Below are 22,922 nucleotides of genomic sequence, written 5' to 3' on the forward strand. Positions count from 1 at the left end.
GAGATAGAGAGAAGGGAAAGGGAAAGAAAATATAAAAGGAAAGAAAGAAGAAGAAGACGGAAAGAGGGAAACGGGGGAAGGGCGAAAGGCTCTTACCTCCCCCTCCCCCCTCCCGCCATAAAGGGAAAGAGAAGGGAGAGGGAAAGAAAATATAAAAGGAAAGAAAGAAGAGGAAAAAGAATAAGAAAAGAGGGAAACAGGGGCGAAGGGCTCTTGCCTCCTTTCTTTTCTTTCTTTTCCTTTCTTTCCTATTCTCCCTCTTTTTCGTTTTTCTCTTTCTTTCTTCTCTTTCCCTTTCCTTCTCTCTCTCTCTCTTTTATTTATTTTTTGGCGGGGGGCGGGGGGACGAGGCAAAAGCCCTTTGCCCCCGTTTCCCTCTTTTCTTCTTCTTCCTCTTCTTTCTTTCCTTTTATCTTCTCTTTCCCTTTCCCTTTCCCTTCTCTCTCTCTCTCTGATTTATTTTTTGGCGGGGGGGGGGGGAGGGGGGGGCAAGAGTCCTTCGCCCTTCCCCCGTTTTCCTCTTTTCTTCTTCTTCCTCTTCTTTCTTTCCTTTTATCTTCTCTTTCCCTTTCCCTTTCCCTTCTCTCTCTCTCTCTGATTTATTTTTTGGCGGGGGGGGGGGGGGGGAGTGAGGAGGAGGCAAGAGCCCTTCGCCCCCCCTTTCTTTTATCTTCTCTTTCCCTTTCCCTTTTTTCATTCTCTCTGTCTCCCCCAGCTAGGGCTGGTTTTGTTTACGAAGCGCCCGTCAGGAGAGTACACGATAGAGTACACGATAGAGTACACGATAAATTGACGATATCGTGAACTTTATATCGTGAACTTTTCACGATAAAATTCACGATATCGTCAATTTCATCGTGAAAAGTTCACGATAAAGTTTACGATATCGTCAATTTCGTGAATTTCTTCGTGAAAAATATGCGATAAAATTGACGATATCGTGAATTTTATCGCATATTTTTCACGATTTAGTCTATTCGCGATGTCCCTTCAGGGCCACCATAATATCTAAATAGTTGGAAAAAGTACACAAATAAAAAGAAAAGGGATTGATGAAACTAATGTTGGGAAAGCTCCCCCCCCCCCCCCCCCCACCCCTCGAAAGACTGACACTGCATGCATGCGCAATCACTATTCAGCACTGCACTTTGCGCATGCGTTCAATTTTATGTTGCCTTGTCAACGCAAGTCAATCAAGAATCACTTCGTACTTTCAGAATCTGACGTTAATTCTTTTGTTAAGTAAGTATATTACTTATAAATTGTTCGATAATATGAAAGAAATACTTAAGTTTCAGTTCCGCGATGTTTCAGGACTTGTATCTCTTTGCTTCATTTGTATCCTTTATGTTATTTGTGCCGCCACTGCGCTGTCGACGGGGTAAAATTGTCTTTGTGCGGTCCCATTCGTAGGCATTTGTGTATCGATAACCAAATACGGCACAATTGTAATTCGCGGACTGTTTTCTCTCTTATTTCTCCTTAGTTTTTTAGGATATCCGTGTGTGTGACAGTATGAGTGTTTTAGTTATGGTATCACTAGGCACTGGGACATGATAATTTGACAAAGTAGAGTCTAGATTCTAATTATTTTCAAAATGAATTGTGAAATTGCTGATCCAGACAAACCGGAGGCCGAGTCCAATACACTAGCGCCCAATAATGTCTGAATTCGGCAGTCTGTTATTTTTCAAGACTGGTTAGGCTCAGAGAAGTTGGTGAATGGATCACACATAGGAAGAAAAATGTATATGTATTGTCTTATAATAGTACATCAAGATATCTAGACCTATTTGGCAATTCATTCCTCTTACTGCACATTGGCAAATCAATCTTCTTTGTAAATTTACTTCAAAGTCAAAGTCAGAGGAAAACAAATTCATGTTCAGATTCTCCTCCTCTTCTTTCTCCTCTTCCTTCTACTCATTCTTGTCTTCTCCCCCTCTCCTTTTCCTCTTGCTACTCCTCCTCCCCAACCCTTCTCCTCCGCCTTCTCCTCCTCCTTCTCCTCCTCCTTCTTCATCATCATCATCATGATTAAGATTATATTTTCTCTTTCTTGCAGACGAGTCTACCAGAATCAAGATGCCAGGAATAGGAGACGATGTGCCCATGTACTGCTCTCAGCAGATCAACATTCCCCCTGACCTCCCGGACATCATGAAGCAATTCACCAAGTCAGCCATCAGGACCCAGCCGGCTGATGTCCTGCAGTGGTCAGCAGCGTAAGTCCAAACCAGGGTTTACTCCAGTGCTTAAAGGGGGTGTAGCATGACGAGACTATGTGTCTTTCCTGTGGTCTGACTCAGGGCCAATCGGGTATAATACAACTACGGACAAAGCGACCGCAGTAGGCATTTGTATTCACGTGCGTGCAACATACACAAAGCTGATGGAGAGCATGAGGAGAGCTTTGGTCTGTTTCACAAACGCTAGTGTGCGCTGACCCAGTTAATCAAGTCCATTCGTTTACGTGCAGTTGTCTAAAAGAAAACGTAGATGGCGTCAACCAGTATTTCCCATGCTACAGCTCCTTTAATACTAAGGGGCCATTTATCAAAGCCGTTATAAGTCTAAGTTTGTGGACATCCCATTGTTGCTCAGTCGATTCTATAACACATGTTTCAATGGAATGTCCACGACTTAGTTGGACTTAAAAAGATTTAGAGAAACTGGCCCCAAGTTGCCTACTTTGGGGCACTGTAAACATTTTAACAAAAAGTTAGATCCTGAAATAGACATTCATAATTGAACACTTTTCTGTAAATTAGATCCTGAAATAGTTGTCTGTAATGTAATTGTTTTCTTAACATTAAATCCTGAAATAGTTGTCTGTAATTAAAGTCTTGTCTTTGTTTTTCTTCAAATAACTATTTTTTTTCATAAAATGGAGTAGCAGTAAACACTATGTTTAGGTTAGCCTAGTTTTAATTTTTGTTTTCTTTTTTAATATTTGATTTTGTTGTCCCATTCATTTTAATGGATTATTCTCGGTTTGTCCTATTTATGGTACACTAGATTATAACATGTATGTGCTCTCATTTGACAGGTATTTCCATGCTCTAGCCAATGGTGAGACACCCCCAGTGAAGGAAAGGCTTGAAATGCCCATGGCCACACAGAAGACAGACACCGGACTAACACCAGGCATCCTTTCAGTGCTTAACAGACAGGTAAGTACCACATCTTTCAAATAAATGTCGTTGTGGTATCCATAAAGACAAAAAAAATACATACCATTCTGACACCAGGGATTTTGAGAGTGCTAAACAGAAAGGTGGGTGTCACATCGTATTCCAAGTTAATGTCTTTGAAATGCCTATGCATAGTTGCATACACAGAAGACAAACACCGGACTAACACCAGGAATCCTTTCAGTGCTAAACAGACATTTATTTAAAGCAACTCATCTTTCAGCTGAATGTTGTTGGTGTGTCCATTAGTTGGGCCCCTCCCCTTTATTGTGTATTTGTCTCTCTCCTTTTCTTTCTCTCTCCTTTTCTTTCTCTCTCCTTTTCTTTCTCTCTATTCTCTTGTCATTTTTTTTCCTTCACAATTTGATTGGGAGGCATGTGTCTCCCCTGCCCCATCCCAAGTAGTTGCACCACTATTTATTATAGCTGCAACCTTTCCTATTTTATAGGAATTTTTCCTACTTTGGGCCCTCAAACTAAATGTAAAGGATCCTAGATCCCTCTCTTTTGTCAAAACAGTACTGTGTAAAAAGTATACAAAATGACTGTTTTCCTAACTTTGCCTTTAGGGATTCCTGAATTTTGCTTTTAAAGGTTGGTAGATATGGTTTAGTACAATTTCTGTGTTTTTTCCTTCTCTCATACAGCTTGGCCCCAAGAAGACGATCTCAGTCGATGAGCTTGAGCAGAAATGGAAGGATAACTGCCTGCCGAAGGAGAGAATGTTCAGCTTAATACAGATTGGTAGTTTCGGGGATGAGATCGACTGGCGCAAGTTCTTTGCCCTGGCCTGTTCAGCTCTTGCGGGGGTAAGTTGGGTTTTTTCCTTTCTAAAGCCTCGCTCAGATATGTGCGGTAAACTGGGATGGGTTTTTCTTTATGATGGCATACAGTTAACAACTAGATTATTCATACCCCTTGTGAATTTGATGTTTTTTATTTTTTTCGTAACTCAAGAATGATAGGTGGACTGATTGAATTAGAGCCTTTGTTGAATACTTTTAGACGTAAGCTTTGATAGGCCACATTCTCAAGATATATGAATCGGAACAAATTAATTGTTTATGTTATTCAAATAATAAAAAATGTGGTAAGGGTATGAATAATTTAGTTTTAAACTGTTAGTGTAAGAAGCTTAATTGTACGTTATAACTCAAAGCTCAGTGAATACATGAAGGAACTTTGTTGCACACAGTTGCCATTCGTTTGCACGTTAAAAAAAATATCCACTTTCAAGTTAACTGCTTTGAATGGACCTTCAAGGGTATCAATCACAAAAATGTATGTGATAGCATCTGCATTATAAATAAAATAACAGGATTAAGATAGAATATACCAAAGTAAAAGAAAACGGTTAATAACATGCTGAATCAACCAGTTACCCCCCCCCCCCCCCCCTCCCACACTTAATATTGAGCTTAGAAAGAACAGGTTATCTGGAGTTTTGTAGCCTTCTTTTTTATAAACCCCAATCACCTCAGTGTAGCATGCCTTCTGATCGTATCCATACTTCACCTTTGACCTTTATCCTCCAGAACATCACCTCTGCCATGAAGGTCATCTGCGAGATCTTGACCAAAGACCCCGAGGGCGGGGCAGCGAGGATACCCTTTGACCTCTTCAAGGAGCTCTACACGTACCTGGCTCAGATAGACGGCGAGATCTCTGAGGAGCAGATAGAGGGCGTATTCACCTACCTGCAGTACCATGTGTAAGTCATCTTATTCTCCAGAGATTGAATTAAAGGGATAGTTGAGTTCTTGTTTCAGATTGCAAATGCCTCCAAAGTGCATGGTTATTGCTCTTATTCTTATTTATGACATTTCTAATGCTCTTTTAGGACCTAAAACTCCTATGAAGGTAAGTTTGGACTACAAAATGTGTCAAATTTAGCCAATACGATTGTACCAGTTCAGCTCCACTTTCAAAAAAATATGGTAACTGTTAATTAATTAATTAATTAATAATCACAATACATGGGCTGGCTGGTTGTCCGTAGAATAACCGAAAAAGCCAACAAAAAGCCATCATCGGCATTGGAAGGAATAAAACGTATAAGGGGCCATCTCGTTTTTCAAAAGCTAGTTCAAATTATCGAATATTTGTGGGGCACCACAAATATTAGAAATCATTATATTTATGGATATTACAGCCGTCTCTGAGCCGATTTTGATCAAACATAGATGATTTTGTCATTTAAAATGTATGTTTTTTCAAATTTGACACTCAGTTTTTCATTATCTCACAAAAAATTATTTTGTGTAGCACCCTCTGAACACAACCTAACAATCCCTTTAAAGGGGAAGACCACCCTGATATAAACTTGGTTTTAAGTAAAAGTGGAATATGAGAGAAACAAATTAGTGCAACATCAGATTAAAAAGGAAAGTTACAAATTTTTGTAGTTGTCATCAATGTAACAAAAATTGGCACCACTGTGACGCATCTTACAAGCTTCTCTCCAAAATGCTCTGTATAGAAAATTTCATTTTCTTAGTTATTTTTAATGGAATATACTTCTTTCAAACGTCATCTGTCTATTACTTCAACAGTAATTCATTCTAACATTTTTCTTCTCATTCTACAGGGACAAGCAAAACGGAGCAGTGCAACCGAGGAACTTCCTGCATCCGGACTGCCCCAAGCTTGGCCTCATGTAAACATTGGCCGTCATCGACCCGTCATCTCTCTGTTTATCCATGCTTTGGTTATGTCTGTCGAGCACCAGAAGGGGATTAATTCAGTTACATAAGGTGAATTAACACCCTTTTGGCGTTCAACAGACAATGCATGACCTGTGTTCATGCTTTATTGCGTCTGTTGAGAGTGAGAATGGCGTTTACTCTATTCAATGTGTTAAAGGTAATACAAAGTTTTTGGAAATTTTGAAAATTGGGTGGATAGTGATTCTTTACAATTTTGATATATGTGGATGCCCCTGTGGATGTTTTATAAGCACTAGAAAAATTAGCCCCTAAAACACTTCTGCTTTCAAGAAAAATTGAATATAAATATTAACCGGTGCTCCCAGTAAATTTTGATAAATTTCAAATAGCGCCTATAGTACAATAGTAGCTGCGACCATGAAAATCTCAAAATATGTACTGTAGTTGTGATATATAATTTCCAAATGGGAGTAGCTAATTGGTCAATTCAAGTCAAGAAACATTGTTTTATAGCTTAATTAATATCTTGACCTTGAGAGGGAGCTATACACCGTAAAGAGTCTTATTATTCATAATTTCATAACTTTAGGCTCGATTTCAACTGCGACAAAGATCACTGAATATCGTAGGATCGCATATGCTTCCAATATGTTCATTTGAACCAAATTCATGACCCCATACCAAAATTTTGTACTACCTTTAACGCCTTTCAGGCTTTCAGCTCACAATTTGTTCTGTTTGTATTCATGCTTTGTATCGTCTATTGAGAGCGAAAGGGCGTTAAGTCATTCACTCTATTCAATGACATGTGTTTGCGGCCTTCTGCCTGCCAACAGACAATTTGTTCTGTTTGTATTCATGCTTTGTATTGTCTATTGAGAGCAAAAGGGCGTAAAGTCATTCACTCTATTCAATGATATGTGTTTGCGGCCCTCTGCCCGCCAAGACTTTGTTTCCTGTTCGTATTCATTTTGTATTCATGCTTTCTATCGTCTGTTAAGAGCCAGAACGGCATTAATTAATACTGCTTTCAAAAGACATGTCTTAATGCCCTTTTGGTTCTTAGCACACAGTTTGTTCATATGTTTATTTTTTAGTGTACATAAGAAAAGATTATCAGCATACGTCCAAGCACTAAACAGTGCTCTAGTGTTTTTTTTAATTTTTATTGATAACAAATTTTATGAAACAAGGCCTTTTCATGCCATTTTGACCTTGATATCGTCGGTGGGGTGACAAAACCTCGTATCTCAATTTTTTGAGATTTTGATTTTTTTGCATAATTTTGTACCTAATGGCCTACGACACCAGCTGATAAATCCATGGAAACCCTCCTTCTCGGTTTTTTCACAAATTATACACTAACACCCTAAAACTAAACCTCGTAACTTTAACCCCCTTTGAACCTGCACTGACAAAACCTCGTAACATAAGATACATAATTACTTTTCCTCGTAACTCACACACGGCCTAACAGTACCGAAGTTAGTGTATTCAAATCCTCGTAACTTATTCAACCAAATCCTCGTAACTCATTCAAAGTTGAAAGTAAGAACTCGTATCTCAAGTTGAATAAGAACTAAAAACTTGTATCTCAATGTAGATAAACGCAAAAACCTTGTAACTCACTTTCAAAAATAAAAACAATTATTTTACTGTATTTGAACAATGACATTACAAATTGTATAAATATTCCAGTTTTAAAAAGAAAGGACGGTGTCACAGACCTAAATTTGTTGAGACAGGAAAGTTTTTTCGCTCTCCTGAAAATTCATGATTTTTGAGATACAAGGTTTTGTCACCCCACCGACGATATGCTACCATACTATTGCAGCATGTGCATGATTTACATCAAGTAGTCCTTTATAGTATACTATACATGTGCATAACATACACATCTATACTCTGTAAGTTGATTATTAGTTGTGATGTGCATGTGTTATGCTCCTCCATTTATACTCTGTATCTGCAATTATGGTATTCAAGGGTTAAAAAAAGGCAACGACACCCAAGCATAATTGCATGTCATGATTAATCAGCCTTACTAATACATGAAAGTGGCATTGAGCTTGGGGCCAAGAGAACATTTCTATTTGGAGTTATGCCAAGGCCCGATCTATGAGTATGAAATTGAGCGTTTTATTGTGCACCAATAAGTTATTTTGAAGAGATTAAAGTACATTTAAAATAATGTATTTTATCATGGATTTCACATTTAGTTGCATGCTCTTTTTTTGATAGGCATAACTTAGTTACAAGTTATAACAATACTTCCTCTTATTATAATTCCCCTTTATTTTGGTCACATTATAATGAAGTCAATTGTACATGTGTAATCACTAGATATGTTCAATTATAGGGAAGATTGCTTTGGCCAGTCTGAGACAATAAAAAGATAACTAAAGTGCTTTGAGATTGCCAATTTAATACAAGGCATTGCAGCCATCGAGTTGGGCATCATACCACCAATGCTTACTGGCCTCTGTGCGTTTATTTAAGGGCCTGTCAGTATGTTTAGAATGTGTTTTTGAATGGCTTTTGTTTAGCCTGAAGCCACTAATAACTTGTTTTCAGTAATGATATTAGAAAGGGAAGAGAATTGCTTTCTCCTTCGTAAGTGTAAGTCACAAAAGACAGTTTTGGTCATACTGCATTCCCTTTTGTTTAGGAGGGGGATAGGACTTAAACAGAGGGCAAATAACAAGAAAACTCAATATTGTGTTTTGGCAGTTGTAGAAACATAAGGGGAGAGTACAAAGATGTTGAATAAGCTTTCAAAAGAAATGAAAACCTTGACACTTGTAATATATGAGTTATTTGTAAAGTGCATGTAAATATGTTATTTTTATTGGATATATATCGCACCTTTTGCATTAAAAGATCCATTTGAAAGATAGCTATCATTGCCTTCTTTGAGTACAGGTAATTATAAAGGGTACTAAGGTGTGTAAGAAAATGGCTGAGCAAAGAAAGAAAGGGAGAGAGCAGGAAAGACGGTGAAAGAGGGAGGAAATATGCAGTGGGTGGCGAGGAGTAAAAAAAAAAAAAGCAAAAAAAGGAAAATATATAAAAGAGATCAAACGGGCAATAGAGGGAGTTATAGACGAGGCTAGAAAGGGAGAAAAGGAATGAGTGAGCGAAAGAGAGAGAGAAGGAAAGGGGAGTGTACAAAGTAAGTGAAAGGAGAGATAGAGCAGGCAAGATAGGGAGTGATAGAAGAGGCGAGAAAGAAGAGACGGACAGAGACAGAAGGAAAGGGGGATGTGCAAAATGAAAGATCAAGAGAGACAGAAAGAGAAGACAAGAAGAAAGGATGAGTGTGGAAGAGAGAGGGAGGATAAAATGGAATTGGTGAGGGCAAGGAGAGAGAGAAGGAAAGGGCAATGTGCAAAGTAAAAGAGAGACAGATAGAGAAGACAGAAGAAAGGACGAGTGTGGAAGAGAGAAGGGTAGAAGGGAGATAAAGTTGATGTAAAATGAAGTGTGCAAAGTGAGGGAAAGGAGGGATAGAGCAGGCAAGAGAGGAAGTGTTAGAAGAGGCTAGAAAGAAGAGAGAGAGAAGGAAAGGGGAGTGTGCAAAGTGAACTAGGGACAGAAAGAGAAGACAAGGACAAAGGATGAGTGTAGAAGAGAGAAAGAGAGAGGGAGGATAAAGAGAGAAGGGTAGAAGGTAGAGAAGTTTGCGTAAAACGAAGTGAGGGAATGAGCAAAGTTAGGTAGCTTAGCAAAAAAGACGCATCAAGATTGTGTAAAATGCAGAGTGAAGTTTGTTATAAATTGTAAGTTCTATTTTTACATATTGAATGAAAGGTTAGCTTCATAGAGACAGTGATTTTACCAGCTCTATATCCTCACCATATTGTTTTACCTCTCGTGTGATAACATTATGATGGAGTTTGCGCTTGGGAAGCGACATTTCATACGACTACATTTTGCTATGCTACCATAATAATGAGAGAGGGAGGGATACAGAAATGAACAATCATAATATTCCAATTTTGGATATTCGTAATACATTGTATTTTTAGTTTTATAGGAAACAGGAAAATGCAAACAACAATAGTTTCAGAATTAAAAAAAATAGTATTGCTTTATTAATAAACAGAACAGAATGGCAAGATAACGGTGCATTGGCACTACAAAACTTTGGAAAGTTAATATTTCAAGGTATAAGCAATATGAAACAACCAAAATATGAATATGAACATAGACAAATTGTAAAGTCTATAAAACCTTTGGACATGAGAAAAACCTACTACATCATCATGCAATATAACATTTTGCACAATACCTCATGGTATTGAAAAAATGAAAGCATATCATTGCAATATAAAAACGATATGATTAATAATTTTGTGATTTATGTACCTTCCCATCCTTTTTTCCTTTTGATTTATTTTTCAAAGAATCCATGACTGTTTATATATAGCAATACAGTGAATATGTTTGTCAGAAAGTTGCCTTCTTTCAATGGTGTTTCTATCCTGGTGCGATGCGCATATATAGCCTTATTTAGGCTTCACTTTGACAAGTCATAAAACAATGCTACAAAAAGTTTAAAAGAATTAGCTTACAATAAATACTCAATACTTCTTTCATATGAAGGCACATAAGTTCGCACACAGATTATAGTTCTCAGGTTTAAAACCTTTTTCTTTTCATATATTCAAGTGAAGATGAAAAAAAGTGGGCAGAGCCAACTTCAAGCATCTGAAAAAACATGGAAAGTGTAAAAATATGAAAAGAATTAATGACTACTTAAAATACGCCTTTTTCAACTTATGAAATATGAATGTGAACAATAACATATTTATGTAGAATGTCTCTTATTCAACTATGTATGGCTTGCCGTAAGGTAGTAAGATATAAAAGTTTGATATAATCTGCCAGTTATATTATCAATCCTGTGAAAATATATACTGCTCATCTGATGAATATATTATTAAATTACTTCATAAACTAGGTAAAAATCAACCACTGTGAAAGCACTAATTTCAATTTGGCAAGATATTTTCATTGCAATAAATAACTTGTATTTACATATAATTATCGCTTTATCAAATGATAACTTCGAACATATTTACATCACACGTCTTTGTGTCCGTACACAAACTTAAGTACAACATTTACCTTAAAAATGTGAGTAACTCCTACTCTTAATACAAGAAAAAATATGAAATACAGAATGTAAAACAAACTTTAAATAGTAATATAAGAAATCTGAACTTGCAGTACAAAAGAATTTAAAAACCCTTTTAGCTTAATGATGAGAACACAACATTTTGATCACAGTCTCATAATAAGTGAAACAAAAAGTAAGAAAGAACAAAGTAAAGGATAGATATGATTTGAGGCATCAAAGTAATTATAAATGCAAGCTTTTAAGAACACCATTCGATTGAATAGGAAAGAAATGACTACACCAACAACAAAATATTTCATGGCACTCTGAAATGTGTACTCCTTTGAGTGCCTGTAAGACTCTGGGAAAGAACGGCATTGTTAAAAATGAGGAAATGTTACTCAAGCACACTTGTTAATACTAACACTGTCTGGATAATTAGGAACTCATTCGTTTGTGTTACGGCTGTTTTGTGATTCAGCATTAAATAGTAATAAAGTCAGTTTCTTTCCTAAAGCAAGGTAGATTTACCAAATAACTTTATTTTCTTTCACGCATCATTTCGAAGAATGTTTTACTAAAGATATATGGAACTCCTCTGTCTATCTTGCAGGTAAAGAATGAATCCAAGATCCTCTGGATAATTAATATTAATTTAGGAGATTAACTGGATTGCATGTCTTTTAACAATTTTTTTTACAAGTCTGATGTATATCACTTAATGGCAGGATAAGTTGCATGAGGATTAAGGAATACAAGAAGGTCCATACTGAAGATATGTAACATTTATTCAAACTGGGCCCATTTCACAAAACTTGTCATCAGTGACAAATGACAGTTGTTGTTATAAGCTAGTGAAATCCTTGCTTCTGATTGGTTATCAGCAGATTTGTCACTGATTTTTGTCATTTGTCATTGACAAAAGGCTTTCTGAAACAGGTCCATGGACTGTCAAATATCTCACAGCTAGCTGGATAATTTCACAAAATCATTATATCTACATGCTTGGTTCTACGTCTTTCTTGCCCTGAGAGATAGTGAAGTTTGCTGTTTATCATCTAGGCAAGGACAGGATTGTTGACGATGCTGGACTTGCGTCTTTTTCGCTCCTGACCCCCATCTGGTTCCTGACTGCATGCCAAATCAAAGTCATGTTTCTGCCGAAAAAAGGTTGAATAAAATTAGAAAAAGAATGGGTAAATTAACTCACATTTATATAGAATTAAGAGACAATCATTTTGCAACGCTCAACCCAGGTGATGTAAATGGGTACCTGGCAGGAATTTTAATTCCTTGAAATGCTAGAGCGCTGTAATGGCAGCCATGCTAAAGCCATAAAGATTGATCGGGAGCGCCTTGAGTGTCAAGTCTGACAGATATGAGTGCTATACAAGAACCCAATATCTTTTATTTATTATTATTATTAACACACAAAGTTGAATGTCAACCAATAATGTTTGAACACTTTGTATGTTTTTGTCAACTAACTATAACAAAAGAGTAGTGCTACCATTACATTTTTGTCACACATACAATGTGTACGAAAGATACACGCAGTGACAATAAATTGTGTTAGTCCCTTAAAGGTTTCAGTGTGCAGCAAATAAAGAATAAAGAATTCACATCATTTTCTTATTTAGATTACAGGCCTTTGTAAAAAAAAAAAATTGTAAAGAGCTAATGAATTTCAATACAATTTATCAAGTGTATGAGAAATCTGATAAAATATTTAGATAAAATTCTTGAAGACAGAAACACACCACACTATTTTGCAATTGACTATTTGGATGTGTGCCGTTGCTCATCAAGCAGACTTGTCCATCATATTAGTCCAAGTATATTATTACAATTGATTGATTTTTATTTTTTGATTTGATTTGATTTATTGGTTTCTGCATCTTTTTTCGTTTTTTCATCATACATTTTCATGAACATAATATGGTTTGACACAATATTTTAAGTGTATATAATTTTATACAGATAATAAACGAAATTAAACAAATATATTGAATGCATAATTAACATACATAAGATGCAGAAGGGCTACAAAAATACGCAAAGTAGCTTGATGTGCCCGCAGCCCTCAACTTAAATACAACAATAAAAATATAAATAAAAAAGAGTGTGACTAGCATTTATTTCAATAAGTTCTATAGCTTACACAAACTTGTATGCATAGAAACATATTAAACAAGATACAAGATTATCTTTCTCCTTTCAAAATGCAATAAAGTGACTCTGTAACATTGCCTCAGATTTAGTGAAACAAAATCCTTGATTTACCTCATGCTCCAATCATAATTATAAACCTTTAGGTCAGTCAGGAATCCCACGCCTATCTGATTATCAAGATATTTACGATTGGAAAAAAGAAAAAAAAATAGTTTTCCGAACGAGAAAATGAGTATGGTAAGACCAGTCACTCAAAGATTTTTACTTTTTTTTTTAGGGCTTCAATTTTACACCATATCACAGACACTGATAATAGGGCCATGCACCTTAGATTTAACATTGTTAAATGATGCCTTTAATCCCATTTTGTTCCTGACACAGTTTAATGCCACTATCCTCTTAAGCTACATTATACCAACAGAATAATTTTTTTTTGAATTCAGACTTACCCCATCCAGAGTAGTGGCGCTTCTCTTTTTAGACCTTTTCTGTTTTGGCAATTCCTAATAGAGAATATCGAAAGGAAAATACGGTTAAAGGAAGTGTATTGGTAAAATATTTCCAGACAAGATGTAAAACAAATAAAGGAAAGATCATTTACACATTCCACAATTACAATTTGCATTTCAAATCAATTAAGATCAATAAAACTAAATTGAGATTTTGTTTATTTAGAAATAGTGCTATATTTTCTGCTCATCCTTTGCTTGATAAGCAGATACGTGAATGTATGAATGAATGAATGAGTTAATTAATGAAATAATGACTCAATAAAGGAATGAGTAGATGATGAATGGATAAATAAATGAATAAAAGAATGAAGGAATAAATAAAGGATAAAGATAATGAATGCTTGGGTGAATGAATGAAAGAATAACTGACAGACTGCCTGATGAACTGGAAGAATGAATGAATGAATGAATGAATGGATGGGATGAATGAATAAACGTACAGGCAAATGAAAATGAGGCATATACTACATCAAGATATCAACCACTGTTCCCTTTATAGCCTATGAAAGGAACTGAAGTCTAGACTTACCTCGACTTGCATGGGAGTGCCTGGTCCTGATGAGCGCCCAGACCTGGTCCTAAGCCCTGATACACTCAGGTCTGCAGCCTGATCTGTCAACTTCTCCAACTGTAAACAAATAAAACAACATTTGAGGGTGAAATGGTATCTTCTCCCAGAGGTTGATAGCAACATATTTCCACAATTCTCTATTATCTGCCATCCTAGTACACTCTTGCAATGTCATTCCTTTCCAAGTCTTACAGTGAAACTGTGCTGAGCCTACTTTACAACCCATTATCAGATTTGAATTCAAATCAATTTGAAATACTACACCGACTTGCTTCAAAGTATCAACTTTCAAGTATAGTACATTTATCTAGAAATGAATGTAAATGGTACATATTGGGAATGGTCAAATGCAAATTTTTAATACTCCCAGAGTCAGGATTTGACTCAATTTACAACAACAAGAAACATGCAAAAGACATCTGGTCCCATAATCATGAATCCTTACTAAACTAGTATACAGACTTTGAAATACATGCAAAGGGTATGTGTGTGGGTTAGCATTAAATTGCATGAACCATTTCATTAATACAGAATTAAGAGTTATTCTTCATGAGTTGGGAATGGCAAACTTGCAAAATTAAATACTCCCAGAGTCAGTTTACGATTAACAAAAAACAAAATATGCACAAGTCATCTGGGCCCATATTCATAAAACCTTACAAAACTAGTTGTCAAATAATTACTATTAGTTCATGGTTACTTGTCAACTAGGCTTAGTAGGGTTTATAAATATGAGCCCAGGGGGTGTTTCATAAAGCTGTTCGTAAAGTTATGCATGAATTTACGAATGACTTAAATATGAAAAGCCAAATGGGATGCTCAATCATTATTAACTGCATCAACTAAAGTTGAACTGTGCAGATGTAGATTAACATTCTTATAGTAACAAATCTTTTTAATGCAAAGTATATTTTTTGCCATAATTTAATTGAGGTTATTGGAAATATAGTCACACTTTGTTAAAACATCAGGAAAAACTTTGGGCATCCTATCTGGCACTTCATATACAAGTCGTTCGTAAAGTCATGCGTAACTTTACGAACAGCTTCATGAAACACCCCCAGGTATACAGACTTGAGTGCATGATAAACCCTGACAATTGTAAGTATACCTCAGACTTTTTGACGTATTTCTTGCGTTGGAGGCTCGTCTTGTTCTTCTTGTTCTCCATAGCTACCCTCTTTTGTTTCTCTTCTGCTTCCATCTCTTCAAGCTCTACTCTGGGGGACAGTCTGCTGAGGTACTTCTGGAAACCGTGCTTCACGATTCTCTCCTGGTTGACAAACTTCACCAGTCTGAATCAAAAATGCAATTTGTATTGTCAATTCATATTAAAGGGAGTGTATCATGGGCAATACTGGTTAACGTCACCTACGTCTTCTTTTGGACAACTGCACGTAAACGAATGAACTTGATTAACTGGGTCAGAGCGTGCTAAACTGGGTCGGCGTGCGCCAGCCTTCGCGAAACAGACCGACGTTCTCCTCACACTTCAATTTTGTGTATGTTGCACGCATGTGAATGCTGCGGTCGCGTCGTCCGTAGTGGTATTATACCCAATTGACCCCAAGTAGGGCCACGGGAAAGACACATAGTCTCGTCATGACATACTCCCTTTAATAGTTTTATTGTGGCTGGCTGTTTATGGATATATATATATATATATGAAGTTAATAATTTCCCACTTACAGATACTTATTTCAGTAATTTTCATTCATGCTTACATAAATGTATAAATGTAGAGGTGTCGTGGTTGAGTGGATATGTCACCTGACTGTGGATCACAAAGTCTGCGGTTCGAGTCCCGCCGCGGCATTAATGTCCTTTGGCAAGACATTGATCTACATTTTGCCACACTCAGTCCAGGTGATGTAAATGGGTACCTGGCAGGAATTAATTCCTTGAAATGCTAGAGTGCCGTAATGGCAGCCGTGCTAAAGCCAGGGTAATAATCGGGAGCACCAGGGGTGTCAAGTCTGACAGAAATGAGCGCTACACAAGAACCCAATATCATATTGGATATTTTTTTCTTCATGTTTTTAATTCAGCTTACTTGTGTTAGCTTTTTAAGATGAAAGATGAAGTGTGTGAGGCTTGTGGAGATTGAAAATGGTATGATTAAGAATTAGTTATGGCACTAGTTTCATATCAGCATCGGATATATGAGTCAGTGAAAAAAATACACAGGGGCTCAGGGCGAAATAGCCCCCAAAATGCCCAAAAGAGCCCCTGAAAATCAGAAAAGAGCCCCCTTAAAATGCAAAACAAATTTTAGAATGTTATTTTCATGCAGGCAAGGTTGAAAAGTAGCCCCCCCCCCCCCCAAATAAATATTACATTTTTCCCTCGTTCGTTCGTTCGTTCGTTCGTTCGTGTCTCCTTAGATCAAGATAGTAATGTAAAGTTCCTTAACTTAGAAGTAAATTAAATTAAATTAAGTTCTTCCATCGCTCGATTGCTGCAATGGCCGTTTCATTAACAAGGGACAGGTCTTCATCCGTGCAACCCGTTCCGCCGCACTGCAAGAGGTGGTCCATCGTCTGAGTCTCTCCGCAGTCGCAGAGAGTATCTCCTTCATGGGCATAGCCCCATCTTGCCATATTGACCTTACACCGTCCCATTCTCGTCCGCATTCGATTTAGGCATTGCCACTCCGGCCACTTCAGGTTAAGACCTTTGATGAGTACGGGCTTGACTGATGGTGGAGGATTCTGTTCAGGTGGTGGGACAGAATCGAGGAAGCTGTGTCGGGATATAAGTCGTTTGTGGGGTTGTAAGTATCCGTGTAGCATGTGTCTGTCATCTGTCGCCTGCTTCATCCGTTCCTTTAGGCAGGTGTTAGTGCGCCTTTGGTTAGGAGATCCAATGCCAGCGAGGTGATATATCTCCTCAACTTTTGTTGGTTTCAGACATCCTGTTATCTTTCGATATGTGTTATTGAGTGTGGTGTCAAGCTTCTTCACATGGGCTGATCTGCTCCAAACTGGGCAAGCATATTCTGCGGATGACATGCATAGAGCAACAGCTGCACTTTGTACAGTTTTGGGGTCAGCGCCATAGTGTGAAGATACTAGCTTCCCGATGATGGCATTTCGAGATTCTACTTTGCCTATTGTCTTCTCGATATGTTTCTTGAAGGATAAAGTGCGGTCAAGTTTTACACCTAAATACACTGGATGCTCGCAGTGGTTAAGTTGCACATTGTTCCACTTTAGCTTCAGTTCTCTCTTTGCCTCCCTGTTCTTCAAGTGGAAAACACACACCTGAGTCTTGGATGGGTTTGCCCGTAGGTAGTTTGCTCTGTAGTACTCCGAAAGGCTTGCGAGCGCTGTGTTGAGATGGAGTTCAACAGCTTCGAAGGTACTATGCTGGGCTGTGATGCAGGTGTCATCTGCATAGATGAAGTTTCGAGTGTTCTCTGTTGAAGGGATGTCAGCAGTGTATATGTTGTAGAGTGTTGGCGCCAGGACGCCACCCTGGGGGAGACCGTTTTTCTGTTTCCGCCATCTGCTCTTCTGCCCATCCAGTTCGACAAAGAAGCGTCTGTTCTGCATCATCTTCTGAATGAATCTGGTGAGTTTGAGGTCATTTGTGATGTCATGAAGTTTTGTCTGTAGCCTTCGGTGATTGACAGTGTCATAAGCCGCAGATAAATCCACAAATACTGCACCTGTGATGAGGTTGTTCTGAAAACCGTCTTCGATGTGTTGGGTCAGGTTGAGAAGTTGTCCCGTGGTGGATTTTCCTGGTCGGAAACCTGCCTGCTCACAGTTCAGTTGGCTGTCAACGTGAGGCCCAATTCTGTTGAGAATAAGGCGTTCAAGCAGCTTGTATGTTTGGCACAGGAGCGAGATCGGTCGAAAGTTCTTGGCTTCGTTCGAGTCCTTTCCTGGCTTGAGGATAGCGACGACTTTGGTTCGGAGCCACTGTTTTGGGACACATGTGTTCTCGATGCAGTTGTTAAACATGTCTAGCAGCCATTTCTGTGCTACAGAGCCCATGTGTTTGATCTGCTCCGATCTGATGTCATCGATGCCTGCCGCCTTGTTGACGTGTAGCGTGGAGATACCTTTCTGTAGTTCTTCTTCAGAAATAGGTCTTGTGAAAAGAGACATGTTCTGGTCAACTCCAGGTAGTTTGTGCCTGTGTGAATTAGTCGTCTTGGGGGCCTTTCCATTTTTCAACAGCTGATTTGCTACTTCGTCAGCCGTAACATTATAATGCTGTTGAGCTCTGGTGCTGTCAATTCCGAGCTTGCGTATGGTGGCCCACGCTTTCCTGCTGCTGTGTCTTAAGTCTGTTGTTTCAATCATGTGCTGCCACATCTGCCTATGTCGTTGAGATATCCTTGATATAAGCTCTTCTCCAAGGTTGATGGTATCCTCTGAGAAGGCATCTGTGTCGTAGGCTGTGGTGTAGTTTGCCAGAAGCTGACTTGATTCCTCATCGATGCCTGGAATGTATGTCGTGCGGCAGCCTCTTGGGATATGTGTACGTGACACCTTCTTGACTATATCTATGAAGGATTCATAGTTCTTTGGATCTGCAGGGAGATGTGTTAGGGCATGATCAAGGTGTTCGGTGAAAGCAGGCCAGTCTGCCTTAGCAAAGTTGAACCTGCGCTTGAACGGGGTCTTGTTTGGTGTGATAACTGCAGTCAGTTGAATGCCGATGGGTCGGTGTTGGGATCTTGGAATCGGCTCAGCTACAAACTTACGACTGGTGGGAGCAAGCAGCCTGCTGCAGAAAACTAGATCCGGGTTGTAACGTCTCTTCCAGCGGGCACTGGCGAAAGACATGATATGAGTGATGTATCATACTACAGTGTATTGTGTCAAGGTCCATGATTTGCTTTGTTAAATAAATGTGCAAAATCTATGCAGTTTTTGTTATAATCATTTTAATTTAACCACATACCTGATGCAGTAACTTCATATCAGCAGTAGATTAACTCTTAAGCAGCCCCCATGCAATGCACCCCAGTGCCACAGTGCTAATTCCTATTGTGCCAGCCACTAATCCCTCATATTCCTAATTTATTTTAGGGTCGGTTCAAGTACGTGTAGTTTAAATTGTTAATATGTTCGATCCACTATAACTTCTCATCCGTATGTTGTATATAAAAAAAAATGTGCATTCAAGTGGTAAGGAATTTAACCCTCTTTCCGTTGATACCAATATCATTTCATGAATCTGTAATTTTGGAAATGTAAATAAGCACTATCAGTGAGTTGTCGACCCAATCCGTTGTCTCATTTCCCACACAAAATCTGAGGAGCCATGATCAAAACTGACAAATTTGATGATAAAATATCGCAATTTTCTCAGGAAAATCCAATGTAACGGTATAAGTGAAGCACACAAAATCGAAACAACAATAAACCTTCTACACAAATACAATAAGCTTTCATGCGTGCATGCAATGAGCATCGCACAATAGGCATAAACAATTAGTGTGTGTACTTATGCACGAAAATGTGTACGTGGCACACGAGTGAATGAGAGTTTATGTGTGCATGGCAAGCGACCAGAAACCTGATTATGTGAGCGTGGTACGCCAGTGCATGCACGGAACAGTGTTCTTAGCACGATATGAGTTAATAAACGTAAACCAGAATCTTGTTTATACCCATCTTTCGTTGATATTCACTTGTGTTTAATTTATTTCTTTTTATTTCTTTTTCCCTAAAACAAAAGTTCTAGCTGATGATATCCAAATTTGCAGATTATTCATTCTTATTGCAGTACCTTCATATCAGCCCTAAGGCTCAAAAGTGAGTTATAGCATGTTTGTCACATGTGACTTCACTTGGGTTGCGTGTAAGACTGAAAGCATTTTTCATTTAAATTGTCACGCTGTTTCTGATAATAAGAATTGGGGATTAAAGATAATTATTGGACTAATTTCATATTGATCAAGATAAGATAAGAAAGAGCATTATATCAAATTATGATTAAATATTTATCAATTAAATTTGATTACATTTCTACAATTCCCAAAATGCAATAACTGAATAACAAATCACATATAAACATAAGGTATAATACAAAAAATATTCAAACAATAATAACTTCATGTCAAAATGATATTTACATATAAACATATAACAAACTTAATATTTCTATAACATATTATTATACATTTAAAGTATTATCAAAACTATCTGTGGAAAAAGTGCAGCGATGCTTGACTAGGATGGCGGCCTCAAGTTAAATCCTATCTGTACTAGTTTGGTCAGGAGGGATAGACCTTCCTGCATGGCCACTGGCAGGTGTTTATCTCATCAAATCAGCTCTCAATCAACATAAGAATATATTATTATTTATATACTGCGCTTTTTCCAAGTAGTGCAGTCCCGCTTTAAAGGCACACTGTCCTACTTGTAGCTACTTGCTCCCTCTATATAAAAAACTTCCCCAATCGGTGCCTGCATGTTGGTCCCCCATGATCCTCTTTTTCTTATGTTAAATGAGAGCTGAGTTAATGAGATAGCCACCTGTCACAGTGACCTCGCTGGCTCGCTGTGTGGTCTAATCCCTTCTGGCTGAAGTAGTAAAGCCTGCCTTTAAATGAAATGCATTACATATTTGACGCACCTTTTATTCTTGGCGTCCACACTGCAGTATCCTTCCTTCTCTAGCCTCTTGAGGAGGGTCTGGGCAACGCCAGTCTCCACCCCCAGCCGTTTAGCCAAGGTCGGCGCGGTCACTCTGTCCATGTCCTTGGCTGCTTCCAGTGTGCGCCGCCACAGGCAGGTGGCTCTGACTTGAGCGGAGTCTATCTGGCTGAGGTAGGGGTCGGTGGGTTCACATTGTGGGTCGTCGACCTAGGAGAGAGAGAGAGAGAGAGAGAGAGAGAGAGAGAAAGGGGAGGGGTTGAGATGGTGACATGGAGAAAGGGAGAGAGAGAGGGGGAGGGGAGAGGGAGTGAGATGGTGAGATGGAGACAGCATAAGTTAGAGAAATCAAGCATGAGATGTATATACAGAAAGAGATAATGAGAGCAGAACAAATAGGAAAATAAAAGACAGAAAAGGGAAAGAGAGAGATAGAGAGAGAGAGAGAGAGAGAGAGGGGGAGGGGGGTTGTTGAGATAGTGACATGGAGAAAGCATAAGTTAGAGAAATCAAGTATGAGATATATACCGGTATACAGACAGAGATAACAAGAGAGCAGAACAAAGAGGCTAAACAAAAGACAGAAAAGGGAAAGAGAGAGATAGAGAGACAGAAAGAAAGAAGGAAATATGGAGAGAGAGTAAATGACAGAAATAACAAGGGAAAGCAAAATGTTGAATGTTTAGTTCAATGGGGTTCCACTAATTTATTTTCAAAATCTCAAGAAGAATCTTTGCCCATCATACAATACAGATCAACATTCAATGACATTAGAAGACTTTTTATTAGCTGTTGTGTAGATTCATACCGGTAATCTTACCTTTCCACATTGGTGACAGTAGTGTTTCTCAGGGACGTCATCTTCATGTAGGATCATGAAGCATACTGCATGCTGCCAGTACTGACATTTCTCACATTGAATCATCAGACCATCATCCTGTATGCAAAGGGATAACAATTATTAAAATAAAAATTAGACATGTTCATCAGTTGTAATTGGGTATACACACATTTCTGTACTACACTCAGGCCTTAACAAAAAAGATGTTGTATGCCCTTCAGTTGTTTTGTTTTGTTTGTGTTTTTTACTCCCTCTTTGGGTTGATATTTCCTAGTTTTGAATGCTTCAATACATTTTTTTCTTCACAAAAAGGTAACTTTTTTAAAGCCTACCGTAGATTTCGAGATTTTGGGGTCAGTCGCAAAGGGCAATGCAACATCTTTTCTTTGTAGGCCTTATATAAGAACTAAGTGTGACCATGTTCATGAGTGTGAAAACTATAACAGGGATGCAAATAAGAACACCATTTATGCACTTGGAATTAGAAGGAGCACGCAACTACCCCACAAGTTGTGTATCCCCCTCCCCCCTTCCCCCCCCCCCCCACCCACAAACACAAAATTTCATCAATTTTTTATTGAATGAAAGGAGTCCTTAAATTTTCTTCATCACTTAAAGTATAATGTATTCTACGGTACTATTCAATTCTATTGAGAATACATGCAAGCAAAAAGCCAGATCAACTGAAAATGGTATGAGAGAGACTGATATCCCTTCTTTACCTCATTGCATCCACAGGGGCATTGTGGAACAGCCTCTTCATGGACCTCCTCTTCCTCCTCACCAGTCTTGCTGCTTTGTGAAGCCTCATCAATAGCTCCTGTGATAAAGAATATAAACCAGGGGGTGTTTCACATAGACTAAGATCAACTTACAGTTGGACTTGAACTATGGCAGGTGATTTATGCCCTTAAAAGTCTTGAACCAGATGTTAAATTAGTGGATAAAAACCTTAGAAATTATGATCTTTAGATAATGTTTTTTTCTTCAATAATACAGTATAAAAAATTGTGAATTCTGTAGATTTGTCATGAATGGCCCGCCATAGTAAAGTCCAACTTAGAGTCAATCTTAGTCTTTGTGAAACACCCCCTGTAAGGAAAACTTTCAAATATTAGAAATCTCTCAAGGCAAAATAAGAAATAAAGTCTATTTTGTACACTCCTTACACAGAAGTTTTTCAGTAAAAGAGATAAATCTAGGGTTCAAAACTACAGTTTAAAGGAA

The 22,922-nt window shown here is 38.1% G+C and overlaps 2 protein-coding genes across 2 annotated transcripts in view; one reads left to right on the forward strand and one right to left on the reverse strand.

The window, feature by feature from the left end:
* Nucleotides 1-1,142: 1,142 nt before the first annotated feature.
* On the forward strand, nucleotides 1,143-6,148 carry LOC589108 (ropporin-1-like protein). The gene is made up of 6 exons (XM_788761.5): nucleotides 1,143-1,242; nucleotides 2,066-2,225; nucleotides 3,050-3,173; nucleotides 3,842-4,003; nucleotides 4,730-4,905; nucleotides 5,782-6,148. The coding sequence occupies exons 1-6, from the start codon at nucleotides 1,155-1,157 to the stop codon at nucleotides 5,852-5,854; spliced, it is 783 nt and encodes a 260-aa protein (XP_793854.3). The 5' UTR covers nucleotides 1,143-1,154; the 3' UTR covers nucleotides 5,855-6,148.
* Nucleotides 6,149-11,739: 5,591 nt separating this feature from the next.
* Nucleotides 11,740-22,922, reverse strand: part of LOC100892924 (HORMA domain-containing protein 1) — a 42,911-nt gene continuing 31,728 nt past the window's right edge. Inside the window, exons 13-19 of the mRNA XM_030982627.1 lie at nucleotides 22,418-22,515; nucleotides 21,675-21,791; nucleotides 20,835-21,064; nucleotides 15,349-15,532; nucleotides 14,196-14,294; nucleotides 13,604-13,657; nucleotides 11,740-12,139 (exon numbers count right to left, since the gene is read on the reverse strand). Coding sequence (XP_030838487.1) covers nucleotides 12,041-12,139; nucleotides 13,604-13,657; nucleotides 14,196-14,294; nucleotides 15,349-15,532; nucleotides 20,835-21,064; nucleotides 21,675-21,791; nucleotides 22,418-22,515 — 881 coding nt within the window. The 3' untranslated portion in view covers nucleotides 11,740-12,040. The remainder of the gene's footprint in view (nucleotides 12,140-13,603; nucleotides 13,658-14,195; nucleotides 14,295-15,348; nucleotides 15,533-20,834; nucleotides 21,065-21,674; nucleotides 21,792-22,417; nucleotides 22,516-22,922) is intronic.

Source organism: Strongylocentrotus purpuratus, unplaced genomic scaffold (genome assembly GCF_000002235.5).
Source record: "Strongylocentrotus purpuratus isolate Spur 01 unplaced genomic scaffold, Spur_5.0 spur5_contig_826, whole genome shotgun sequence".
NCBI classification, from domain to species: Eukaryota; Metazoa; Echinodermata; class Echinoidea; order Camarodonta; family Strongylocentrotidae; genus Strongylocentrotus; species Strongylocentrotus purpuratus.

Excerpts from the sequence above, each read along its gene's own strand:
- LOC589108 (XM_788761.5), top strand. The coding sequence starts at position 1,155 with ATGCGTTCAATTTTATGTTGCCTTGTCAACGCAAGTCAATCAAGAATC. Across the intron at positions 2,226-3,049 it reads GTCCTGCAGTGGTCAGCAGC|GTATTTCCATGCTCTAGCCA; the intron begins GTAAGTCCAAAC and ends CTCATTTGACAG. Across the intron at positions 3,174-3,841 it reads TTTCAGTGCTTAACAGACAG|CTTGGCCCCAAGAAGACGAT; the intron begins GTAAGTACCACA and ends TCTCTCATACAG.